General features: G+C 49.9%; 8 protein-coding genes across 8 annotated transcripts; 4 read left to right on the forward strand and 4 right to left on the reverse strand.

Moving 5' to 3' along the window:
• Positions 1-129: 129 nt before the first annotated feature.
• On the forward strand, positions 130-2,361 carry FOBCDRAFT_154365 (uncharacterized protein). Its single transcript, XM_031172970.3, has 3 exons — positions 130-514; positions 569-764; positions 819-2,361. The coding sequence occupies exons 1-3, from the start codon at positions 351-353 to the stop codon at positions 2,232-2,234; spliced, it is 1,776 nt and encodes a 591-aa protein (XP_031049755.2). The 5' UTR covers positions 130-350; the 3' UTR covers positions 2,235-2,361.
• Positions 2,362-5,806, reverse strand: FOBCDRAFT_154367 (uncharacterized protein). The gene is made up of 3 exons (XM_031172973.3): positions 5,558-5,806; positions 5,412-5,508; positions 2,362-5,336 (listed from the first exon to the last, which is right to left on the reverse strand). Exons 1-3 carry the CDS (start codon positions 5,588-5,590, stop codon positions 2,434-2,436), a joined length of 3,033 nt encoding a protein of 1,010 aa, XP_031049758.2. The 5' UTR covers positions 5,591-5,806; the 3' UTR covers positions 2,362-2,433.
• A 2,040-nt stretch (positions 5,807-7,846) lies between these two features.
• On the forward strand, positions 7,847-11,352 carry FOBCDRAFT_287936 (PGAP1-like protein-domain-containing protein; the record flags this gene model as incomplete). The annotated part of the gene is made up of 2 exons (XM_031172974.3): positions 7,847-8,371; positions 8,436-11,352. 2 exons carry the CDS (start codon positions 7,847-7,849, stop codon positions 11,277-11,279), a joined length of 3,369 nt encoding a protein of 1,122 aa, XP_031049759.2. The 3' UTR covers positions 11,280-11,352.
• A 476-nt stretch (positions 11,353-11,828) lies between these two features.
• On the reverse strand, positions 11,829-14,348 carry FOBCDRAFT_247767 (major facilitator superfamily domain-containing protein). The gene is made up of 4 exons (XM_031172975.3): positions 13,850-14,348; positions 12,771-13,789; positions 12,585-12,718; positions 11,829-12,528 (listed from the first exon to the last, which is right to left on the reverse strand). The coding sequence occupies exons 1-4, from the start codon at positions 13,937-13,939 to the stop codon at positions 12,047-12,049; spliced, it is 1,725 nt and encodes a 574-aa protein (XP_031049760.2). The 5' UTR covers positions 13,940-14,348; the 3' UTR covers positions 11,829-12,046.
• A 181-nt stretch (positions 14,349-14,529) lies between these two features.
• FOBCDRAFT_176026 (serine incorporator/TMS membrane protein) lies at positions 14,530-16,326 on the forward strand. The gene is made up of 2 exons (XM_031172978.3): positions 14,530-14,781; positions 14,839-16,326. The coding sequence occupies exons 1-2, from the start codon at positions 14,731-14,733 to the stop codon at positions 16,213-16,215; spliced, it is 1,428 nt and encodes a 475-aa protein (XP_031049763.1). The 5' UTR covers positions 14,530-14,730; the 3' UTR covers positions 16,216-16,326.
• A 1,485-nt stretch (positions 16,327-17,811) lies between these two features.
• Positions 17,812-19,911, reverse strand: FOBCDRAFT_214362 (Cys/Met metabolism PLP-dependent enzyme-domain-containing protein). The gene is made up of 2 exons (XM_031172979.3): positions 18,325-19,911; positions 17,812-18,276 (listed from the first exon to the last, which is right to left on the reverse strand). Exons 1-2 carry the CDS (start codon positions 19,567-19,569, stop codon positions 18,181-18,183), a joined length of 1,341 nt encoding a protein of 446 aa, XP_031049764.1. The 5' UTR covers positions 19,570-19,911; the 3' UTR covers positions 17,812-18,180.
• Positions 19,912-20,370: 459 nt separating this feature from the next.
• On the reverse strand, positions 20,371-22,094 carry FOBCDRAFT_214365 (P-loop containing nucleoside triphosphate hydrolase protein). Its single transcript, XM_031172980.3, has 4 exons — positions 21,810-22,094; positions 21,474-21,744; positions 21,040-21,412; positions 20,371-20,986 (listed from the first exon to the last, which is right to left on the reverse strand). Exons 1-4 carry the CDS (start codon positions 21,909-21,911, stop codon positions 20,506-20,508), a joined length of 1,227 nt encoding a protein of 408 aa, XP_031049765.2. The 5' UTR covers positions 21,912-22,094; the 3' UTR covers positions 20,371-20,505.
• A 210-nt stretch (positions 22,095-22,304) lies between these two features.
• Positions 22,305-24,085, forward strand: FOBCDRAFT_14310 (chromosome segregation protein Csm1/Pcs1-domain-containing protein). Its single transcript, XM_031172982.3, has 3 exons — positions 22,305-23,250; positions 23,305-23,724; positions 23,777-24,085. The coding sequence occupies exons 1-3, from the start codon at positions 22,485-22,487 to the stop codon at positions 23,995-23,997; spliced, it is 1,407 nt and encodes a 468-aa protein (XP_031049767.2). The 5' UTR covers positions 22,305-22,484; the 3' UTR covers positions 23,998-24,085.
• The last annotated feature ends 270 nt before the right edge of the window (positions 24,086-24,355 follow it).

Consider the following 24,355-nt stretch of genomic DNA (forward strand, 5'->3'; position numbering starts at 1 on the left):
AACGGGTCTATCACCGACCGGTCTTGGCCAGGGTCCGACCTCCGATGCGGCGTCGGCTTCCAGGATGCGGCAGACGTCACGTTGCTGTGCCAACGCGGCTCGCCCCATGTACACAAGTTTCGTCAGAGACATGCGACACCATTGTTCTCAACCCCAAATCCAAGACCCTCTCTCGGCTCCCCGGTTTCTCGGATAACAATCCCATTATAACGACTCGCCTGTCGTGCGTGATTTAACAAACGTCCATTCCCCGCCCATATCTTATTGTCTTCATTCCAGCACGAGGCGCACAATACAGCCAACAATTTACTATCGCGCAACTTCAAGCGCATCGCGCTGCGACTACAGACATGGCTCCGTCGCAAGCGCCTTTCCTTTACAGCGCCGTCCACAGCGACTCGCGCTTCCCGGAGCCCAAGTTTGATCCCAAGGCTGTCACAAGAGCAAGCTGGGAACCTCCCAAGCAGCGAAAGAAGCCCGATGGACCGCTTGTGTCTTTCAACAGACATCCTGAGTGAGTGCTATGGCATTGTCTCAGCGCCGGATCTCAATGCTAACTATTCCTCAGTATGCACAAGGTTCTTACCTATAGGACTAACGAGTATGCTTCTATGAGCCCGCGCAGTAAGAGCTTCATCAAATGGCTCCGTCATGTTCAGTCCGGGCTGCGCGTATTGCAGCTGGTATCAGCTCTTGGACTACTTGCGCTGATGATCCTGATTGACAAGGTGCCCAGTCTGGAGGGCTGGGTTATGAGAATTACCGTAAGAACCTACCCTCTCACAATGTTTGCAAGCTGTAACTGACTCATGATGTAGCCTGGCGTCGTGATATTACACTGCATCTACGGAATCTACCATCTCTCCCGTGACGCCGCAGGACGATCGCCTGCATCTTCTGCATCCTATCAGCTCTTTTGCGGCGTCACCGACCTTGGTGTCGCCCCTCTCTACGCCTTTGGTGCCCTATCAGTGCGCACCAAGAGTGAAGCCTGGATCACCCGCCTCTCGGACCAGTCGCTCATGGATACCTTCAAGCCTGTTCTTTTCTACACCTTCGTTGCAGCCGGTGGTCTTCATCTCATCAGCTTAGCGATTGCTGGTTGGCTGGGCTTCATGTTCCGCAAGATCAGCCTGATGCCTCCTGATATGAACCCTCTCGAGAGTCACTTGACTGCTCGACCAATGCACAAGAGGAACAAGTCGTCGGTGATGACTGCTAGCACCATGGACAGTGATGCCCGCCTGTCGACGCCCCGAAGCGCTCGCCGGGAATCTCTCGTGCCTCAAGAAGGTATTCATGACGGCATTGAAGCACCGCGCGCCATTCCTTTCACCCATACCCGCAACGGATCGAGCACGACAATTGGAACTCGAAACTCCCGCACCAAGTTCCCGCCACCTCCACAGTACCAGAGAGGCCCTGGAAGCCCTCGTCGTGAGCGTCGCGATTCGGCTGCTTCAAGGGCCACCACACGAACTACTGCTACCCGTTCAATTTACCACGATGCCTATAGCGAGATTCCCCTCGACGACCAGGCAGGATCTCGCCCATCTAGCAGCTACAACAGGCATAGTCAACCTCGCCCGGCTAGATTCACCGAGACCTGGATGCCTACCGACTCACTCATCTCTCGAACGAATCAACGAAACCGTGAAATGGAAGCGGCAAAGACAAGTGCTGCAAACCGCGAGAACAAGTCATATGAGGCATTGGCTCAACGATACGCTCATGACGATTCTGATTCCGAATATGGTGATGAAAACAACCCATCTTACGACCTTGGCGTTAATGGTGATGAGCTTCGTCCTCATCCCCTTCGCCTGAACCCCCCTGCTGCACAGCAAGAACGCAAATCCCCTCCTCGCGCCAAGACACCCTTCTTCCCGTTCAAGAACTCATTGACCGATATCAGCACAAACGCGAGACGTGTCAGTGCGAGCAGGGATATCGCTGATGAGAAGCCAGCTTTGGCTCCCCGCAACCGTCAGAGTTCTATTCAACCAGAGTCTGAGTTTTATGCGAGATCATATGGAGAACTTCAGAGTGCAACTCCCCCTATTATGATTGGCAGCGACAATCGAAAGGTCTCCACAGGTAATGATTACAGTCAGAACACTTCTACAGCATATGGACGACGTAATGTTAGTGGTAAGATGGTAGAAGAAGGCCGAGCAGCAGGGAACCGGTATTCTTTTCTTGATGGGCGTAACCCCCTCGCGGAGAGGAGATGAGACTATGGGAATATGTGTTTGAGTGTTTGTTCATGATTTTTAATGCAGGATGCGTCAAAGTTCGAATGTTTGGCAAGGATAAGGTTTGGGGACATGGCAAGATATCCGGATATGTAGTTTATTAGGTAGTTTTGGTGTTTGATAATACAAAAGTCTCAAATCATGAATTTCTCCCACATCTGACCGCTACTGAACAGTACTATTCGCCATTCAAGTACGCTCGCCAAGATACCGATGGACCCTGTAAGTTGTCGTCCCTCCACCCCTTCGCATCCCACGAGTCCAATTGACAAAGATGCCTCATTGTTGGACGGCCATGCGGGCAGTTCCAAGGCTTGTCCAACTCTGCCATATGCCGCACAAGCGTCTCCATTTGCCCATGCGTCAAAGCCTTCCCAATCATGACGCTGCTGCGACATGCCCTCGATGCAAACATCTTCCTCACTTTGGAGGGACGGGGTATATGTTTCGACTCGGACGATTCCTCACCAAGCAATGCTATTAGCTCTTCAAGGTCAGTGATCGAAAAGGTCACCTCACGACTCATGGGAAGCGCCAGCACTTCACACCTTGAGCCCACGGGTTCATCTCCAGTCATGTCGACATGGACCTTGAACCCGTTAGCCTCAATGGCAGGGATATTTTGTAACACAATTTCTTCTTCCAGTGCTGTCAGCTCTAGCCTTTTCGGGTGGACTAGTCGTTGAGACTGTACTGTCTGAATCTCTTGCAACCTCTCAAAGTTATACTTCTCGTCTGTCGCGTGTTGGTCAATGATAAACAACTCATTCTTCTGAGCTACCTCCAGGTTTTCCTCCGACCCGGTGCTCGCAGGGCGTGTTGCGATGATGAAACCCATGTTGAATTGCCCAACTATCTTCATTTTTAGAAAGTCCTTGCGAGCTATAGTAAGTGACAATTTCTCTTCCGCATTGGCTGCCGCAAGATCTGTCACTTCATCATCGACAGTCGTAGAGTCTTGACTTGGACTGAGGCTGTTCCTCCATGAGTCCAGCCCCAGCTTTATGAGACTCTCGTCCGTTCGTAGGTGTTGTAGTAGTTGGGCTGTAGACTCTTTCTTCCGTACACTAGACTTGAGAGATTGAGTCTTATGATCAGTTGTGGCAGGTTCCTCCGCAAATGTGAAGGGCGTAATATCAGACAAGTCATTTGTTTCCGTCTGCTTGCCTGGTCTATCGCTCCCAGCGACCGGAATAGCTGGTTTACTGACAGCTTTCCCATCCTTGTTCGCGTTGAATGTGTCACTGTCGGTGTTTGTATCTGTGCCTTCAGAATCGGAGATTTCCCCACCCTCAGAACCCTCGCCCGCTTGCTCCTTACGAAAAGATATCTTCCTATCTGTCGCGCCGCTGCCAGCTGCGTATATCTGTGTCAAGCGGCTTCCGAAAGACGGCTTTGGATTGTCAACCTCCATTTCATCCTCAGAAACAGCCACATTATTCGCATGGCGATCAGGAGTACTCGCAGCACCCTGTATGATCTCGTTACCAATGACTATCGTAGCGGCCTCTGATGTTGCCTTTTCCCGTGGCGTTTTCACTGGGCTAGTGTGTGAGCTCCCGCCCTGTCCACGCCTCAGTGGTTTCGTAGCAGGAATCTGGGGTTCATTCTCAAGTAATTCTGATGACTTCTTCTTGGTGGGAGAAGAGCTAGTCTTCGTGACACTGTTTACCTTCAGTTGCTTGTTGAAATCCCGCACAGGGAGTGGCTTCCCAGCATCATTTTCATCACTGTCTGAAGAGAGCGAGGGACTCCCGATAAAGAGACTCGGCTCTTCTCGCCTCGTAGAAGGACGTACGGATGGACTTTGATTCTGTGCGAAAGTTGATGGTGTGGTGCCTCGGTCTTTTGGCCGCAACGTTGACCCCCTCTCTACCCATCCACTGATCAGATGTTGACTACTAATGTTTTTCTCTAATGATTTTGACCCGCCAACCCTCCTTACGGCGCCAAGTGGCACCTTGGCAACGGGGCTGCTCTCGTCACTGTCTTCATCTGATTCGACTTCAGGCTGGGAATCATCCAGGGGCTTCTGAGGAGTGATCGATAATGGCTTGAAGGGCGTGTTAGTGGTTGACTGCTTCTCAGTGCGGTTCTTAAAGGGCAAAAGTTGAGAGGTCGGAACTGAGTAGTCTTGCGAGTCGAAAAGGGCTGTCAGGGAAGTGCGTAGGTTATCGAGCAGTTGGTTTTGATCATGCAACAATATACTCCTCTTGTCTGGACTAACATTGACGTCGTACATGTGGGTATCGAGCTGAATATCCGCTAGAATAAAAGGAGCTTGTGAGCTGTTGTAAGCCTTGTAAACCTCGTTAAATGCCTTTGCGAATTGGGGCAAGCCACATGGCCTCCCATTCACAAAGAACATCTGGCGATCTGGAGTTTGGCGTCCATCACCATGAGAAGGCCGGGAAACATGCCCCACGACACGGACATCCCTAGAGCTTGATTTATGTTTTTGGTCAATTTGCAAAGCTGGACCGCCTGTGGAAGGATGCATTTCTAGAGTCAAATCGAGGGGTACAAGGACCGTCATCGTCTTTGCACCAAAGATATTGATGATGTTTTCTCTTGTCGTCGGATTACCCTTGGTCGAAAATAGGTGAATCCTTTTCCCTTTGGTAGGTTGCTGAGACACGGAGAATTTGAGACTGGTTTGAATACAAGCGTATTGTCCAAGGAGGGCGATGACCTTATTCCACTCTCGCTTTATGTTTCGCTCAAGCTCACGCCGACGAACAGGCAAGTTGTGGAAGAGACGCTCAACTGAAACGGTTGTGCCTTTTGAAGCTGCCACAACTGCAGTTCCTTTGAGGGCTCCTGATGGCTCGAAGCTGAGCTTGGTCCCCTTAGGAGCTTCGCCCTGCTGGCAAGTCGTGATGCTCACAATTGACAAAGCACACAATGAGGCTAATGCTTCACCCCGGAAACCAAATGTCTCTAACGTAGCTATATCCGAGTATGAAGAGAGCTTTGACGTATGGTGCTTGAGAGCCACTGATGGATAGTTGGCAGGGGCGATACCAGACCCATTATCAGCCACCTCGATGAGATCAAGTCCTTGGTTTTTGAAACGAACATCTGTTAGAAGGTCAGTCAGAATACTCCAGTTATTGCTGCCGACGGATTGTTCAATCGGAACGATCGGATGCCTACCTATGCTTGTTGCCCCAGCATCGATGCTGTTCTCAACCAGTTCTTTGACAACAGAGCAAAGGTCGACTATAACCTGGCCGGACTGGATCTGATGAACCTGGGAAAGTTAGTATAATGATATGAGCGATTGTGAATATGTCATGTACCGTGCGTCCATCGATCTGTTTTATAGTTGCCATGTGGACCTTTTTATACAGAGGTTCACGCAGGACCTCGAACACGATACCAACAACGTAGCCAAGGGCGATGAGACCTCAATGCGATTATGATTGCGGCACCATTTGAAGGCTGTGACAAGACCGTAGCTTTCTTTTCTTTTGTAAATGTGCAGATAAAAAATTGAAATCAGACTCAAGTACTCATCTGCTCCGTCTATCTTTCATCATGAGGTGCTATGTGAATGAATACAAGTCGGACGAAGCTCTTACATGGATGGAGGACCCACCTAACCGCTCATGGAAAGATGCTCCCTCAGTTATCACATATGCCTATAACGGGTTGCCAATCCCGTGAGTTCATCTAAGGTACCTAGCTACGGGTATAAACAGGACCAAATACCTAGATGCATTCAACGAGACGATTTTGTGTCAGACGGAAGCTTCAACCTATGAGATTTCTTTTTCGTCATGTGCCTGCAGGGAGAGGGTGACACTGCATTTCCAAAATCCCGCTCCGAGATAGCTTCAGACTGATTCAGGAACAAAGATACGATATACAGCCATGAATTTGTAGTACTTATAGTGAGCCTCGCGCTATCAGAAAGAAGATAAAGGACAACGATAGGGGACTTTGGATTGAGGTCTCCTGGTCTTGGATCTGCCTGCATCAGACAGCCTCGCCTGAGTTGCGCCTTGAGGCTTTCGCTTTCGATAGCAATGACGCAAGAAGGAGATAAGAATTTGTTCCCAGCCTTCCGATATTGACAGTCAACTAAGCGTTTATCTGTAACTTACAAGACATAGGTTGTGGAGCTACTGAGTCCAGACGGAGAAGGCTTAGTTACGCTACCTTAGGTACTATAAAAACCACTTAAGATGCGGCTCCACGAACAAGAACCCGCAGGTACCGATTCTCCGTCCCAGTTTCGATGGGCAAGACATGTCAAGTTTATTTTTCCAAGCTTTGGTCCGAGTCCAAGGAAGCTATCACTGGCCAAGACGGAAGACGGGCTTGGTGAGGCACTACTTGCAGCCTAACGCGGGACTAAAGAGGACGAGGCGTTGGCGGTAGGCTGCGGAGCTAGGGAACTTTGTGAACTGTCGTGCATTTGGAGTGACGCAGTTGGCTCTTATCTTGAAGGCCAAGCAGCCTCTCAGCGCAAAGGGTGGATGAAGTGACTGTGACGCTATCCAAGTCCATTTATGAGCATTAATCGAAAGGCTGGTCGAGATATAATGGTTTTTGCCCATCAGACTCAGTAGTAACCGGCTGTAAAAATAATAATTTCAAAACACGAGCAGCCGTATCCGTAGATATACTAGCTTGGCTTCACAAATGATCCTTCAGAAAACGTTTGACGAGCCTGTAATTAAATGCCTGCAGGAAATCCCTGCCACGAGGCAGTGAGTGACAAGACGACGAGGTGATTGATGACCAATTCCCTGTCAATTTCCATCCATGGCTTCTTGTTGGGGTTTCTCCCGCTAATGGCGCAGGCTTCTCCAAATGTGTGGCGCTTAAAAGCCAACCCTCCATGGAAGGGGAAAAAAAGGGGACACACAACGTTTTAGTGGTTCCGACTCGGCTGATGAGTGGGAGAAGCCATCGACATCCATCCAATTTCCCACCCACATTCATTGGGTTCAGAAGGGACTGGGAATCGGCATGCGGCATAGTACTCTGTACTTACCTACCTACCCTACTTAACTTATTGTGAACATTCATGTTGCTTTTAATCAAATTGTTCGTTCGCTAATAATTCAAAATTAACTGCAGCCACTGTCGTTCTCGCTGTTTCTCTTTAATTGTATTCGTCGTTGCGAAAGCTTGGACGAATATTCGTTCGCTACCTCGCATTGGATCCATGTTGGAGAGTCTAGAAAGTGGTCAAACCACCACAACCCCCGGTTGCATCTTGTCGCAAACGGGTCTTCTGCTGTTACGAAATCTCCAATCGCGCCTTCACCGACCCTCACTAAAATAAAACCCCTGCTGGGTTTCTCTCGTGGTGCTCTACCTACCGAACCTGTCCGTCCTAGCCAAGCAAATATTGCAAGCGTCGTTGGCTCGTTCGTCCTTGATCTTTAATCTTAGCTTCCACCTCCAACCTCGACCTTGACCTCAGCCTTGGTCTGACCTCGTTTTACCGAAGTTGTCCCCAATCAACCTAAAGATCGCCGCGATCCTCCTCGACTCTTGGACAGTAAACATCTCTCGATATTCATTTCTGTCTCCCCTCGGTTCAGGCTCGCGGCGAGTCTTAACGCGCCTTCTCCATGAAGAGGCGCTCCTCCGGGTCGGCCGATGACGGTGACGAATCCTCCCTCGACTCCGATATTCCCGACCCCGATCCTAATTCGAAAACGCGCACATCACCCGCACGAGCTCGAAGACCGAGTAGTCTCAATTGGAAGCCCTCCAACGATCGCAATGGCAGAAACGGCCAGCCTCGCGAAGAGCCTCGTCAAACGACCGCCCTGAAGCCCACCTCTCTTGCAGCACCATCCACCCCCGACATGGCTCTGGCTAGGACACCGACGCAGTCTCCGTCGCCGAATCGACGCATACCCCGTCCACGCTTCTCCATCGTTGTCTTGCTCACTTCTGCATTGGGTATCGTCATCCTTATCAGTATCCTAAGGTCTCTTGTGACCAGTCAACTCGATCCAAAGGGTTGCCGGATGTCGTACATGCGCCCATCATATGTGCGCTTCACCGAGTTTGATACGGAACATACACGCTTTGCAACCAAGTATTCGTTGTATCTGTATCGAGAACAAGGCATAGAGCCACCGGACAAGGTACGTCGAAGCGTCTTTCGCCCAGCATCTCGTTCGTTTGGCAACTAAACTCGCACGTTGATAGCTTCTGGGCATCCCTGTCTTGTTCATCCCCGGAAACGCAGGCAGCTATAAGCAGGTCCGTCCAATCGCTGCCGAAGCAGCAAATTACTTTCACAATAACCTTCAGCACGATCATGGCGCTCTTGATGCCGGCATCCGGAGTCTAGACTTCTTTACCGTGGATTTCAACGAGGATATCACAGCATTTCATGGCCAGACGCTACTCGACCAAGCCGAATATCTCAATGAAGCTGTTCGCTACATCTTGTCGCTTTACTCTGACCCCCAACGCGCAACTCGAGAGGGCCATCTCCCTGATCCGACATCAGTTATTGTTTTGGGACACTCTATGGGCGGAGTGGTCGCAAGAGCTATGCTTGTTCAACCTAATTACCAAACGAATTCGATCAACACCATTATCACAATGTCGGCACCGCATGCTCGCCCCCCTGTCACTTTTGACGGGCAAATAGTTCAAATTTACGATGAGATCAACGATTATTGGCGTCAGGCTTATTCGCAAAAATGGGCGAACAACAACCCTCTGTGGCATGTTACTCTGGTTTCGATCGCCGGCGGTGGGTTAGACACGGTGGTTCCATCAGATTATGCAAGTCTCGAGTCTCTGGTTCCTCCGACACATGGTTTCACTGTCTTCACAACCGGTATACCGACTGTCTGGACAAGTATGGACCACCAGGCTATTCTTTGGTGTGACCAGTTTCGGAAAGTCATCACCAAGACTCTCTATGATATTGTCAATGTTCATCGAGGATCGCAAACCAAGCCGCGAGCTGATCGAATGAAGACTTTCAAAAAGCGATTCTTGACAGGAATGGAGCCAACTATGGAAAAGGACTTGCCACTGAAAGAAGCCACCACTCTTCTGACATTGAGCGACGACTCAAACTCGATTCTTCCAGCAGGACAGCGGCTCGTCCTTAGTCAAATCGGCCAGCAGCCAAAGCCTCGAGCCCATCTGCTTCCCATCCCACCTCAAGGATCTCCCGAGGTCAAACGGTTCACCGTTCTTACGGATGCTTCTTTAGACGAAGCTGGTGAAAATGGCAAGGTGGAAGTCTTGTTCTGCAGCGTATTTCCCTTCCAGTCTGGGCAAGCCACATCGCTGTATCCATTCCAAATTGATCTCTCGACCGATGATAGCGGCTCGACAAGGCTTGCTTGTAAGAACGCTGCATCAGACCGTATTCTGCTGCCTGCATCCACATCCTCGTCTAGATATCCTTTCTACCTCGACCGAGAGCGAGAAATTGTCCCTTTCTCATACCTTCAATATGATCTCGACCAGCTACCCGATCACCAATTTGTGGCTATTATAGAGAAGTCTGTTTCAAGCACGCGCAGTTTCTTGATTGCAGAGTTCAGCGATCAGTCTGCGTTTTCGAAGAAAGAAGACGCTAGTCTAGCGAAATTACTTTTATCTGGAATCACCGTGGACCTGCCTGCAAACCGGCCTCTGACTACAGAGGTCAACATCGCCTCGTTGCAGTCAGCTCTTCTTGCCTACAAGCTGGAAATCACAAGTCCCCATTGCCAAGCTGAAAAGGTCCTCTTCAGCCCTTTGGTTCGACAATATCTTGATCAGCCATACGAGTCCAAGTATTTTGTGAACGCTCAATCTGTCGATGTCAGTTTGCATGGCGTGGCTCCCTATCTTCCCCCCTCGCTGGGATCTGGGGCTGAAAAGGGGGTTACGTTCCAAGTTTGGACAGATCCTTCATGCGGCTCAAGTATTCACCTTCAGATCAAGCCTGATTTCTGGGGCAGCCTCGGCAAGCTCTACATGAGGTACCGAACTGTCTTTGCCGCTTTCCCTATGTTAACGGTTGCTCTCGTTTTGCGCAAGCAGTTCCGTGTTTACGACAGCTCAGGGATTTTCATCTCATTCTCACAGAGTCTGGATTTGTGTCTTCGCCAGTCGATACCGCTACTGCTTGTATCTCTGACGCTCTTGTCGATGTCAATGGAAGGAGTTCCAGCTACCTGGCTCGGCAGATGGTGGTACCAAGCGCCTGCTGCACCCTTATCCATTGACTTTCATCGCCACGACATTCTGATTGGGACGGACGATCCCTTCTTCTGGTTTCTTGTCCCCCTGATTGGTGTCGTTTGCATTGGAGTTTGTGCCATGGTTCACTACATGACCAAAGCCTTCACGCATGTCCTTGGCTTCCTTTATTGGGCACTAACCCTACTCCCCCTCTCAAGCGGAGCTGAAGATGATGGTGTAGCGAGAACACCTGCATTCGTCCCGTCAACTCCCAAGAGGCGTATGATCACTACAGCCATTCTGTTGTTCCTGGTCTGGACATTCATTCCCTACCAATTTGCCTATCTGGTGGCATGCTTGGTGCAGCTTTTCACGGTGATACGAGCTCTTCGTATCAATGAAACTGCCCCTTCGGATGCAAATTCGAATTACTACCATTATGCACACTCTGTCCTGCTCCTAATGCTGTGGATTCTCCCAATCAATCTACCCATCCTAGCAGTATGGATTCGCAACTTGGCTGTTCATTGGCTCACGCCATTTTCTTCACACCATAATGTTCTTTCAATAATGCCCTTCATCCTTCTAGTGGAGAATCTGACAACAGGCAAGATGGTGCCCCAAGTTGGTAGACTTTTTGGTTATGTAACGAGCCTGCTTCTTTTCGCGACTGCGCTTTACGCCGCCATGTACGGGATCTCTCACGCGTATATGCTTCACTACTTGGTGAACATCATTGCTGCTTGGCTGGTCGTGTTGCATTCTACTAAGGACCCCTTCTCCCTAAGCGGTCTCGGCGCAATTTTTGAAAGTAGCCCAACAGAGGAACACAAAAAGTCCAAGGCTTCTTTATGAAGGACTCGATGACCACGATCATATCGTGGATCATAACGCCTCCTGTTGCCACGCTTTCGTGCGTATCACCACGTAGCATTGTCATTACTTCAACAAGGCACGACCATTTGGCGAACCATACACTACCTACTTTTTTTTTCTGTTCTCACGAATTATTATTCTTCCTGGTTGGTTTGCAGCGCGGGCTTGCCCGGTAATACCTATTTATTTTGCATGGTTCTGGAATCAACGTCTGCTGAGCATCTGCTGATAGACAGCGTTGTACGCCTCCTGTCGGCACCAGTCCACGACATGAGCATTTGTTCGGCGTTTTATGGGTAGATGGCACAATAAAGGGAAGGTTGGAAGAGCCTGGCTTCATTTGCAGGGTGTCAGTCACCTTTGCCTATTTTGGCTTTGGTTCTTGTTCAAACGTTGCCATTCTTAGAAATGACATGATGGTGGATTAATTCTAATGTCGAGCCTCGTTTTGATGATTGTGAAATAAGACCTTGGATATGTGAACGAGGCATCATCAATCATCAAACAGTAAACTTTGATTTGCATCTAAATCTCCAATGAGACTTTGTCCATGATGATCTTCATGTTATTGCCTAATTGTGAAAGTGAAACGCCAGTCTATCTTCTCGTCTGATGTCCCGATTGTAATCCTACGTTCGGGAGAATTCCTTCCTAAACGCCGTTGAAGCTCCAGGTACCATCTAGTGGAATGCCGCCAGGATGAGGCAAAAGACACGAACTTCAGCATGTACCACAATTGAGCACTCCTAATCCTCTTCGTCGCCCTTATCCATTGCTCTGAGATATTTATTATGTCGGTGACGGATCGCCCAAAGAGTGATACCCGTTCCCGCGCAGCAGGAGATGAGGGTAACCCAGTAAGCTGAGCGATAGCATTCGAGTCCAACTGAGCAGAAACGCTCACCGTCTGGTCCAACAACACTATGCTGGTCATAGATTTTGCCATAAAAGATATTAAAAATGTTGGACGAAATGACGGGAGCCATGGTCAAAAAGCCCCAGTTTTGGCTTAATCCCCGAACGCCAAACATTTCGGCGACAAGAGAAGGAGATACGCCGAATAGGAAGCCATAGGCGAGTCCTGATGGACCCGAAACCAGCCCGAGGAGTTGTGGGTTCTCAATATTCAATGCACACACTTGAGCGAAGATGAAGACTGCGCAAGCGACGACAAGACACCAGAGCCTGCTGGCGTGAAGCTTGTTCACCAAAAAGTCCGAACCCACGCCTAAAGACTATGGTTAGAACTGGGGAAACAAGCCTGGGTTTACTAATGCGACTCACCACTCAATAGTCTACCCAAGAAACTGCAAATAGAAAGAGTCGATACATGCATTTGTTGCCGATGAACGAGAAATTCGTCAGTGACATTTTTGTCATATTGTTTCCAAAGAGCCTTGGCGTCGTTGCCGATGTTGCTTGAGACATGGTCAGCTGAGCACTCCGAAAAGCGATGGGAGCTAATCATACTTGATGGTCATGAGACCAACACCAGCCAAAATAGCCATGATGACAAAAAGGTGCCAAAAACTGACACTGCGCACGAGAGCAAGACCCCGGATGTCTACATGATGAGGTCCACCGCTATTAATATCACTGTTTTCAAGAGGGGGCTGTCCAGGTCGAGATATCAGGGGGGACGTCTCGCCAACCTCGAGGTCTTCGGGATTCTCGGGGGCGACCACAAGGCCAAATTCAGGCGCAAATGATATTCCATGAGAGCCCGTCCGATCTGGGGCGTCGGCGGGGGCGGTTGATGAGGATGCTACAGCGGGTGCGTGGGAGCTCGTAATTGTGTTGGTGTTGGTGCTGGTGCTGGTGTAGGTGCTATTACTACTGGAATTAGTCAACATACCGGGTTCGTCCTCCGCTCGAGACGAGCGGTAGGGCTTTGGTTCGTCGGAAGAGCCTGCTCGGAGTTGCTGGGGGTCGGTAGAAGGAATACTTGGGGTTTCGTCCGAAGCAGGTACAGCCTCGTACTCAGCTTGTTCGTGATGGACCTTGAGGAAGAAGAAGCTGCCAAAAGTAAGGCCAAATGTGCCCCAAGCGAGAAGCTCAAGGAAAGCACTGGGGTCTCCAGGGAAGAAGACTGCGCCAATGAAGGAGAAAAAGAAGGCGCTTAGACCAAAGGCGGCCAGAGGAAAGGCTGTGGCGGTTCCCCGATGGTTGGGCCAGTTGAGAGCAGACGTCTTGACAGCAGCAGCGAATGCCATACAACCACCTAAGCCGGTCATATAAGAGAAGAGACACATCAACATGACTGATCCTGATCCACGATGGTAGGCTTGATGTAGTGGAAAGTAGCCAAAGAGCATAAATATAGCCCCACCAAGAACAGCAGGTCGAGGACCACGATGGTCAACGAATATGCCGATGGGCATTCCCAAGGTGTACATTCCCAGGTTGCCAGCCAGGCCGATCAGGTTACTCTCTGTAGACGACAGCTTGAGTCGTTCTGCGAATTGCGGAGCCCAAGCTGAGTAGACATACTATAAGTTGCTGTTAGACACCTCACTCAACAATGATAGAGCTGTTGAAAAAAGACCGACATTGGTACCACAAGCCAGGGATAAGATAGTAGCTGCAATGCTGGCGATAATACGGGCCTGAAAAAGGCTTTGTTGCTGGTCTTGATGCATCTTGACGACAAAAACAAAATAAATAAGGCTAATTAAATGATAGTCGAGTGACTGAGTATGATCTAAGGTAGTTTGAAGATGAGGGGACGCGCTTCTATGAAGATAAAGTTAACATTTGACCAGTGAGGATGATGGTGACCCAATTGCTGGATGATAATGGGGGAGGACGGAAAGAGAGAGATAGGAAACTCCTGATGTAAGAAGAGTACCCAACGTAGCACACGTGGCTAAGGTAAGGTAGGATAAGGAATAAAGGAATATTTCGGATATTGATAAGGTCAGGAACAAATCAATTAGTTAGGGGAGACGAATACTATGGAGCATCTCGTGGCTCGCTCACGTAGGTAGGTAGTCGAGACGGGAGTGGAGGGAGGTTGATTGACTGATCAATGATAACAGGGAGTCAGGGACGAACAATGTACAACTGAACGCGGAGAAGATCCCGAGACTAGCCCTTGTGAGTAATTATGCATGATACTGGGGCCGAATGCCGGGGAGAGCACAGCCACATTATAGATGTCAAGCCACATATTCGGAGTACCCACTCCGTTCTTCGGCTTTCCCTGACGACGTAATCTCACGTGGACACTCTTGATTGTAGCCTCATGCATCCTGCCATCTCCAACATCGTCAACAGGCTCTAGACAGATTAGGCACCATTCCAAAGGGTGATTCACGACACCGATTCTGGTCTCTTTGCTTTGCCTGATCTCTCACGAAACCTTATATACCAAGAATCCACCAACCTCGACTTCAACTAGACGCCAACAACCTCATCGCGCGCCGTCGCAATGGGTGCTCTCTTGTCTTTGCCGCTTCTGGCTGTACCCAGCATTGGTACCGTATGTTACCCATCCTTTCCAATTCTCTTCTCCTGCGATCGCTAATAATCTCATCAGATTGCTTCCTTTGCTGCCAGTTGTTGCGGCGCTGCGACCTGCTCCATGGTCTGCAGCGCCTGCGGCAAATGCGGCAATAGTATCGCAACCCGTATCGCATACGCGCTCCTCCTTCTCGTTAACTCGATCATCGCATGGATAATGCTCACGCCTTGGGCTATCAAGAAACTTCAGAAACTTACCCTCGACTACGTTACGATTAATTGTCCGACTGGTGAATGCCATGGCTGGTTCGCGGTTCACCGAATTAATTTTGCGCTTGGTCTCTTCCATCTCATCCTTGCTGGTTTACTCTTTGGTGTCGCGACTTCGAAAAACCCCCGTGCTGCTATTCAGAACGGCTACTGGGGCCCCAAGGTTATTGCATGGCTCGCCTTTGTTGTCCTCTCCTTTTTGATTCCTGACAACTTCTTCTTGTTTTGGGGCAACTACATTGCTTTTGCCGCAGCCATGCTGTTCCTTTTACTCGGACTCATCTTGCTTGTTGACCTAGCTCACAACTGGGCCGAGTATTGCTTGGCTCAGATCGAGGATACCGACTCAAGAGTTTGGCGATTCGTTCTGATTGGGTCTACTCTGGGCATGTATATCGGTTCACTTGCCATGACTATTGTGCAGTACATATTCTTTGCTCGCGGCTCATGCTCTATGAACCAGGCTGTGATCACCATCAACCTGATTCTATGGCTCGGAATCTCGGTCATTTCGGTCAACCCTACTGTTCAAGAGTTCAATCCTAAGGCGGGACTTGCTCAAGCTGCTATGGTTGCCGTCTACTGCACATACTTGACTATGTCAGCTGTGTCAATGGAGCCCAACAACGAGTGCAACCCTCTTATTCAGGGACAGGGGACACGAGCAACCTCTATTGTTATTGGTGCAATTGTTACTTTGCTCACAATTGCTTACACTACCACACGAGCCGCAACCCAAAGTCTCGGACTTGGCAACTCGAATGGAATCCAGTTGCCCGACGACGATGAGCACGGACTTGTGACCCAACAGCCCAGTGCTCGGCGGGAAATGCGAGCCGAGGCTTTGCGCCGAGCTGTCGAAGAAGGTAGCCTCCCAGCTGACGCCCTGCTGTCCGATGACGAAAGTGAAGCTGGGGACGCCCCTGCAGGAGACGACGAGCGAAACAGGACCCAGTACAGTTACTCAGTGTTTCACATCATCTTCTTCTTGGCCACTGCTTGGGTGGCTACTCTCCTCACCATGAACTTTGACGAATCTACCAAGGATGGTGACTTTGCGACCGTTGGCCGCACCTACGCTGCGAGCTGGGTCAAGATTGTCAGTGCTTGGGTTTGCTACGGCATGTATACGTGGACTTTGGTGGCGCCTGTTGTCCTTCCCGACCGTTTTGACTTTTCTTGAGCTGTGATATGCATTTGGCGGAGTTTTGAGGGAGCGCTTGTATATATTTAGCTTGGCAGACTGTGTTTAAGTTTGTTGTTTCTTATATGAATAAAGAACAATTGTACTCAGGGTCTAATATGAGTCGTGAGCATGTTTCGGAGCGTAACACTCCGCATGGTGCCTACTGAGCTGATGGTTAAAATCCACGTATTCCTTCACCGGTGAGCCACGTAGGAACGAACCTCAGACATCTCAATGCAGGTCTCGGGGACCAACCTACAAGTGACAGATGCAATGAGACATAGTAGACAGGAAAACAGGAAGACAGGACTTACCTCGAATCAGGAGTGAGCTAAGGAGATTATATATCAAATGAGCCATTACTTCATCTGATTACATCCACCTTCACAGTCGTGTAACACTGGACAAGGGGGCAGGAGAGTTCGACGAGCAAGATCAAGCGTGCCCTGGCACGTGGGTGAGTCTAGATCACAGATAAAGAATACCTGGCAGCTTGACCTGTATGGCTATCGAGGCGATGTTTGTGTTGTGCTTCACCAGAAGAGGCGTCAGGGGATAGTCTCAGGGCAATACTATATTATGTGGCGTACCTCACAGTGCTATGATGAGGCTATCGCGAGATTAAGGGTATGAGACGGGGAGTTCTGAACCTTTGTTTTAGGTATGTATATTGTCCTGCTGGAATATGATGTTTGGTGTTACATTGCCAGTTAACAACAGCCATTTCATTCTCAGTTGGTGTCGTTGAAAGTGTTTTGATATCTCTTCACTCTTCACTCTTTTCTCATTCACTCTCAGAAATCACACCAAGGCTATCAACTCCCGACTCTGACCATCAAGTACTCCGTGCGACCGCCGTCGCCTGTGCCACCCCTATATCTATACGGCTTTGGTTCTGTTTTCCCCAGAGCACATTTCGTTACACCAACGTGACCAGGCCCGTGACGAGGTGCGTGATGCGTGTAGAATATGAGATGTGATGGAATATCCTTCTCCTGAGGATGCGCTGTCATACCCCAAGCAGCATGAGCGCGATCTTCAGGTCGGAGGTCTCGCGTAGCTTCGCCAACCAGATGCGGGCGGCTTGATGAGATATTAATGCCGAGACTATCATGATGACGATGATGAACTGAGAGGCTGGTGGTAAGGACGTGCTGTAAGTAGCTGAGGTCGAAGCTCAGCAGGACCATAGCCCATAAGGATATCGCTTGCCGAAGTACAAGAGACGCCTGAGTGTATGCTCGAGAAACTGGGGGGTAAACGTGGAGAGGACAACAGTGTGCCTGACCTCTGAACTAGCAATACCCTTGACCAAAACCAAAACTCACCACCAGCAACAGCAAAAGGGGGAACGCGATACCACATGAAGTCGAGATAAGCGGGAGAGAAGCGACAAGGTCGGATCCTTTTCTTCTTCACGTTCCAAGGCTTGCACTGACCATGATTACCAGCATGCTTAAAAGAGATGGCCTAGTCATATCGACCCAGGACAATCATCCGAAGCCTGGGAAGAGAGACAGAGGAGGTGGCCACATGTTTGCGTCCTGGATCAACGAGACAAGTCGAGAATGCTTGAGCATCAACGAGATTCTGATACAGCAGACGGGTATGTTCGATCTTGAATCTTTCGTATTTCTGGATCTGTCTCAAACCTATTGCAGGTTCCCAAAACAAATAAATCTAACTCCGTGGTTCATCCCTGCCAACGCCAGCTCGAGATGATAATACAGGCCTTTTCTTTTCCTTTACTTTTTATTGATAGAAATGCCGGTGAGGCGGTATACGGCGGTGAACTTCCCCTTGCCACCACTCCGTCAATGGTCGAGAACCATGACAAGTCCGGTGGTAGAGAACTGGTAATCAATAGACTATCGAATTCGCTTGCAAAAATCAAAATGTTCCTTGAGGCTCAATTGGATTGACCTGTTATTTCGTGGCCCTTCTTCGCGATACTTTTGTAGCTCATTGAATGACAAGGGGGGTTGCTCCAAGCTCCTTGGCTACGCCAGCAGCATGGAAACCATCCAAAGTCACGGTCACAGCACCAGCCTGAACCAGCTATACAGTCTGTTAGCTTTGCCCAATATCGCAATGATCGTTACTTACAGCGCGAGAAAGATCCTCAATCAGGTCATTCGGGTCCTCGATACCAACGCACAGTCTGATGATATCTTCAGGCATTTGTCGTTCCGCTCGGGTCTTGGCGTCGATGCTGGCATGGCTCATCTGGCAGGGCATGCTGATCAAGCTGTTGACACAGCCAAAACTGACGCTGATGGCCCAGAGACGGGCAGCCTCAACAATACGCTCGGAAACGGCAGGATCACCAGTCTCAAACGAGAGCACAGCGCCAGCACCGCGAGCCATAGACCAATGCAGATCGTACTGGGGGTGGGATTTGAGTCCAGGGTATCGAACACGGAAACCACGGGACTCGAGAAACTCTGCAATGGCTTGGGCGTTGGCTTGCTGTTTCTCCATTCGAATAGCCAAAGTCTTGACACCTCGCATAAGCAGGAAAGAGTCATTTGGTGATAGACCACAGCCCGTGGAGTTAATGACAAAGAATAGCTTGTCTCCAATCTGAGTGTCGTTCATGGCAATAACACCAGCCATAATGTCGTGGTGACCAGACAGGTACTTGGTTCCAGACTCGTACACAATGTCGCAACCCACATCAAGAGGGTTGAACAGCATGGGAGAAAGCATGGTGTTATCAACAACAACGAGAGCCTTGGGGTTGACTTCATGTGCCAAGCGAGCGATAGATGGAATATCCACAACCTTGATCAAAGGATTGGTGGGAGTCTCTAGCAAAACCATGGCGGTCTTCTCCGAGAGGCGTGCCCGCACGCTATCAACGGTTGTTGTGTCGACATGGTGAACAATGATGCCTTGGTTGGCAGCTAGGTAAGTAAGCAGACGGTGGCTGCCACCGTAGAGATCATCGCCAGTGATAACCTCATCGCCAGGTCGGAGTAGTCGAGTAATAACATCGAGAGCACCCATTCCCGAGCTGATAGCCAGCGCTCGCTGAGCGTTCATAATCTTTGCAAGGTGTCGTTCGAGGTGCGTTCTGGTGGGGTTTCCAGAGCGCGTGTAGTCATATTCTTGCTGGCCACCGCTGGCTGATGTCTGCTTGAAAGTGGCAGACTGATAGATGGGAACGCTGGAGGCGCCATATTGGTCCTTGCTGTCTGTGTATACAAGTTCGGTGGCGAGGGCATAGCGTTTGCGACCATTGCGAGGGCTTGACGGAGCGGGAGATGGAGGGAGATCATGTCCCTCATTGTCAATTCGCTTGAGAGGGTTGGCCGACTTGCCAGAGTCAGTGGGCGAAGGGGCGGACATTCTCGATAAATTTAGTCGCAGGGTATGTGTTGTCGAAGTCAAGTTGTATACAGAGGTGATGGATGGCGGGGAGAATGGTTCTAGCTTGGTCGGAGGAGGGGCGGACGCTAGAGAGAAATCGCAACAGAGTTTATGCGACAAAAGCGAAACTCAAATACAATTGAAGAATGATTGAAGAGAGAGGAATTGAAGAGTTTCTAGAGGGGAGAGGTGAAGACTTGCCGAGTCAGAGCTTGGAGGAGAAGGGTCGCTCGGGAGTCGGGGAGTCATTCCCGCTGTCGGCGGTCTGGGCTGGAGAAGATGGACTGCAAACTCAAAACTCATTATCTGCACTGGATAAACTACGCAATGGGAGTGCCGTGTTTCTGTACAAGGGCATCTGCAGCGCCAATTACAGGGGATCTTGCACCATCTTTCAGTGACCCCTAAGGCTCTATAGTGCTGCTCGCATACCACTGTGATGGTTTGGGTCCCGCCCACCGCTATTCTTCTGGGTCATCCGACCGATTAACGGAGGGCGATTGATACTGGGATACCTGCGGAATGCCGGCTGCCGGTGCTCAGGACAAGGTATATTACTATCAAATCCCCAGAAACCCATAGTGGGGTATCCCAAATGACGTGATCAGACACTATCATGGCCCATCGCGTGCTGTGCGTCCCTGGTTAGTGAACTGCACTGTACGGGAACCCCGGAGGACGGAACCGGGCCCCGACTTGAGCACCGTGGTCGTATCTTCAGCCCTGGCGGACAATTTCAGTTTGTGGGGGAAAGAAGGACAGTGCGAGTGGTACAGTATAGTCGATGGTAAGCCTGAAGCAGACATCGTGATGCTGCTGATTGGGCAATGACTGGTGAGGTGCTGGCCAGGGTTGAGTGTTTCTATTCAACATTATCGGCCGTTGCTGGCCTGGATCGTCTGCTAATTTATCATGCTAGTCCTGCTCCTCCGCAATCAGCTCCTCAACACCGCTCGACCGTCGCTTTGGTTGCAGTTTGATCTGTCCTCCTTCGCGGCCGAGGAAGTCATCTGATCTAATGCCACGGAATTGCCTGGGATCCACGGATGACATGGCGTGCCCACTCTCACGATGCTGCCGCATGTATTCTCGTACGGGCACCATTGCTGCATCTCGGCAGGCCTCCTTGATGTCACTACCAGAGAGCCCAGCAGTAATCCTTGCAACGTAATCGAGGTTGAAATACTCAGGATCTGTCTTAGTATCTTGCAATATGAGTTGTAAAATTCGACGTCGCTGCTCTGTTCCTGGCAGCGTGACAGGAAATTTCTTTGGCATACGGCGAAGGATGGCCTCGTCAATATCATTGATACGGTTGGTCGCACCAAGAACCATGATTCGAGCAGGCATCCCTGAGGAATTCGAGGACGTCAAACCATCCCATAGAGTCATGAACCTACGTTTTGTTAGTGTCAATTAGATAGATAGAGGTGATTGTTGTAGAATTACTCGGCCTTGACCATGCCACTGGCCTCATGCTCGCCACTTCTACGAGTACCAAGGACAGCGTCGATTTCGTCAATAAAAATAATAGCAGGCTGCATTTTTCGGGCCAAGGAGAAAACGGCACGGACAATCTTGTTCGAGTCTCCATACCATTTCTCTGTTAAAGTCGAGATATGCAAGTTGATGAAAGAAGCACCACTCTCATGGGCAACAGCCTTAGCGAGCATTGTCTTTCCACAACCCGGAGGACCGTATAGAAGAACACCAGAGGGAGCAGAGAGTAGAGGCGCGGCGTGGGAGTAAAGGTGAGGCATCGTCAAAGGGTATATGATCGACTCTTTCAGTTCTTCGATAATCGTATCCAGACCGCCGATGTCTGCAATTGTTAGCGAATCATGGGGAAAGGCATAAAGGCCTCAACCTGCAAGTTCACTCACCGTCAAACCCAACAGAGATGTCCTCAGGAGGGACCATCTCAAGTGCAACCAAGTTCTCGTATTCATTCAAGACCAGATCCTCCGGTCGTGGCCCCGTTCTCGAATCGCTATCATCTCCATAATCAAGTCCGTCTTTCTTGTGTCGGTTTAACCGCTCAAGGTGCGCTTTAGCTTGGCGTCTTGCTTGTTCATGTTTTTCTTTATCGGGGTCGGCAATGTTGCTCAAGATAGGGTTGAGGAAATTTCGAGCCACATATAGGCCAGCCGTCATCTAACAGACTGCTGTGAGCACAATGCCCTCGCATCCAACAGCGGATTTCGAAATATTGCACTTACCATGCCCGCAAAGAGCAATATGTCCATGGCGACATCGCCGAGCTTACGTCGTTCCCCCATGCCGAGGACCCAGCGCAGCCAAGGGGCTGACTCGGATGGCATGAGATAGCAAGGAGAGTAGGTGGCAAGAGGGCGATGACTGCCACACGATAATCAAGTCGGAATTGTTGGTAGTTTTTCCAGTTCAACAAAGATTTGCCTTTGCCGGCGTCACCTGGAAAGGCGTTGACAAGTCTAAAGGTTGAAGACTGAAATTGGGTGTTTGAAGAATAAAATGGAAGATCAGTCAATATGCGCGTTTCGGCAGGAACCTAATGCGCTGGCACATGCCCGCCCGACATCCCGTTGTTAGCGGTAAGTGGCGGCTAGTGTCAGTTTGAAAGCACGGGCCATAGATTCATGGATGTCTCTGAGCCCATTTGTTTACATGGATGGGTACCTCGATGAGGATCTCAAGTAAGATCCAAACTTTGATGTGGATTTATCCCCTCCAGCATTACTATCCCCGCCCATCACTTGCAATAATTGTCATTGATATCCGTGCAATTATAGTCGCGCATTCTTCAATTTCAATCCTTCAGCTGTCCCTATTTCTCTGGTATTTTTCTTTTGCACCTGCTTCTCTTGCGCGTGCTTTTGCGACACATTCATCCACGATCGTCGACACAAGTGACCATGCCACCACGCGCGCGCGCAAAGCCTGCAGCAGGCCTTGCTGGACTCTTGGCTTCAGATTCAGAACCCGATCTAGACATGTTCGACCAATCTGAGCTTCAAGCAGCCGTGCGGACCATGAGCACAACGAAGAAGCCCCGCGGTCGACCACCAGGAACGGCCAGCAAGGTCACTAAAACAGCACCTCGAACGACGCGTCGAAACGGCGCCGATAAGCTCGCACCTTTACCTGAAGCAATAGCGCAACCCGCTACTGCGAGCAAAATCAATGGTGGTGCCACGAAGGGGGCGCGCAAGACCAAACAACTGGCCCCAGATGAAACGGTCACATTTGAAGATATTGGAGTTCCTGCAAGTGTTCCTGCGACTGAGACGAAAAAGGGGTTGCGGGGGCGCCCAAAGAAACTGAACGGCGACACCTCGATACTTGCTCCGGAAAGTGCTGTCAAGCGACGTGGTCGACCCCCGCGACAACCAACCACACCCTTTGAGGAGATTCCGGAAACGCAAGCAGAAGACGTGATGGAACTTGATGCCGTACCGGAAGAAGATGAAGATCGCGACTCTGTTGTGGGAACGACTGAGCCCTTAGAGTCATGGTCCAGCTATGATACCAGTGACGTCGCATTGCGGAGAAGGCTAGGGGAACTCACTAAGAAGTACGAGGCTCTCGAGATGCGCCATCGGGATCTACGTGAGGTTGGTGTTCGAGAAGCTGAGCGGAATTTCGATCGACTTAAGAAACAAGCTGAAGAGCGAACAGCGGGTATGTCTCATTGCATGAACTCCTCTGCGTTGCGCATTGTACTGACTTCCACAGCTGCTACGCAGCTTATATCTGAGCTTAAGGCTGAGCTTGCTGCACAGACTGCCCTGGCGAAGGAGGGTGAAGAGCTTCGAAAGCAACTGGAAGCCAGCGAGGTCAAGGCTGAGAATCTGGAGGGCAATATTGAGAGCCTGAACAACTCTTTATCCGAAGCCGAGGCAGAAATCAAAACTCTTTCAACCAAACTGGCCGCTGTGAGGTCGGGAAATGCCAATAACAGAGTTCCAGGAAGCGCTATCAAAGCCTCGGGGCCAGCCAATCGCACAGCACAGGCGGAGGCTGCTCATGCTGCACAAGCCATTGCACAAGCCAAGGAAAACCTGTACGCAGATATGACAGGTTTGATCATGCGTGGTGTAAAGCAAGAAGACATAGGAGATACCTTCGATTGCATACAGACTGGGCGCAATGGCAGTAAGTTTAATGATCGATGGTCTCGCTCCATATGTATACTGACTATAGCCAGCCCTTCATTTCAAACTCACAGTAGACAACGACGATACTTCAGACAACATCGAGGATGTGCAATTCACATACCAACCACAGCTCGACGCTGGGCGTGATGTCGAGCTGATGGAAATGCTTCCAGACTATCTCACGGAGGAAATTGTCTTCCCGCGGTCTCAAGCGCCAAAATTCTACTTGAGGGTCAGCAAATCTTTGGCAGAAGACCTGTCCAGACAGTAGAATATGTTAATTTTCGTTGTTGCGGTAGGATGTGTCTGTTGTTAGTGATACCCAAGACTTATTTCAGCGTTATGCGTGTACAAGCAAGCACTCAATGAGGATAGATTAGTAATGATTCTAGAAAGAGGATCTGGTTACTGCATGGGTGTCAATGAGAACCTTGTTGGTAATCAGTTTCTTAACACCGTTCGTTTATCAAGGTTGCAAACTTCCGATATCCGTCAAGGTGCGTGAGCTAGGTCATGGGCTAGTGATCATGGAATGGCTGACATTTCCAGGACCATTTCCCTTATGATCGCTTGAGCCTATTAGTCTTTTAAAGTTCCCGCCCTTTGGCTGATCTGATTTGATACCAGGG

This window comes from Fusarium oxysporum, chromosome II (genome assembly GCF_013085055.1).
Source record: "Fusarium oxysporum Fo47 chromosome II, complete sequence".
Lineage (NCBI taxonomy): Eukaryota > Fungi > Ascomycota > Sordariomycetes > Hypocreales > Nectriaceae > Fusarium > Fusarium oxysporum.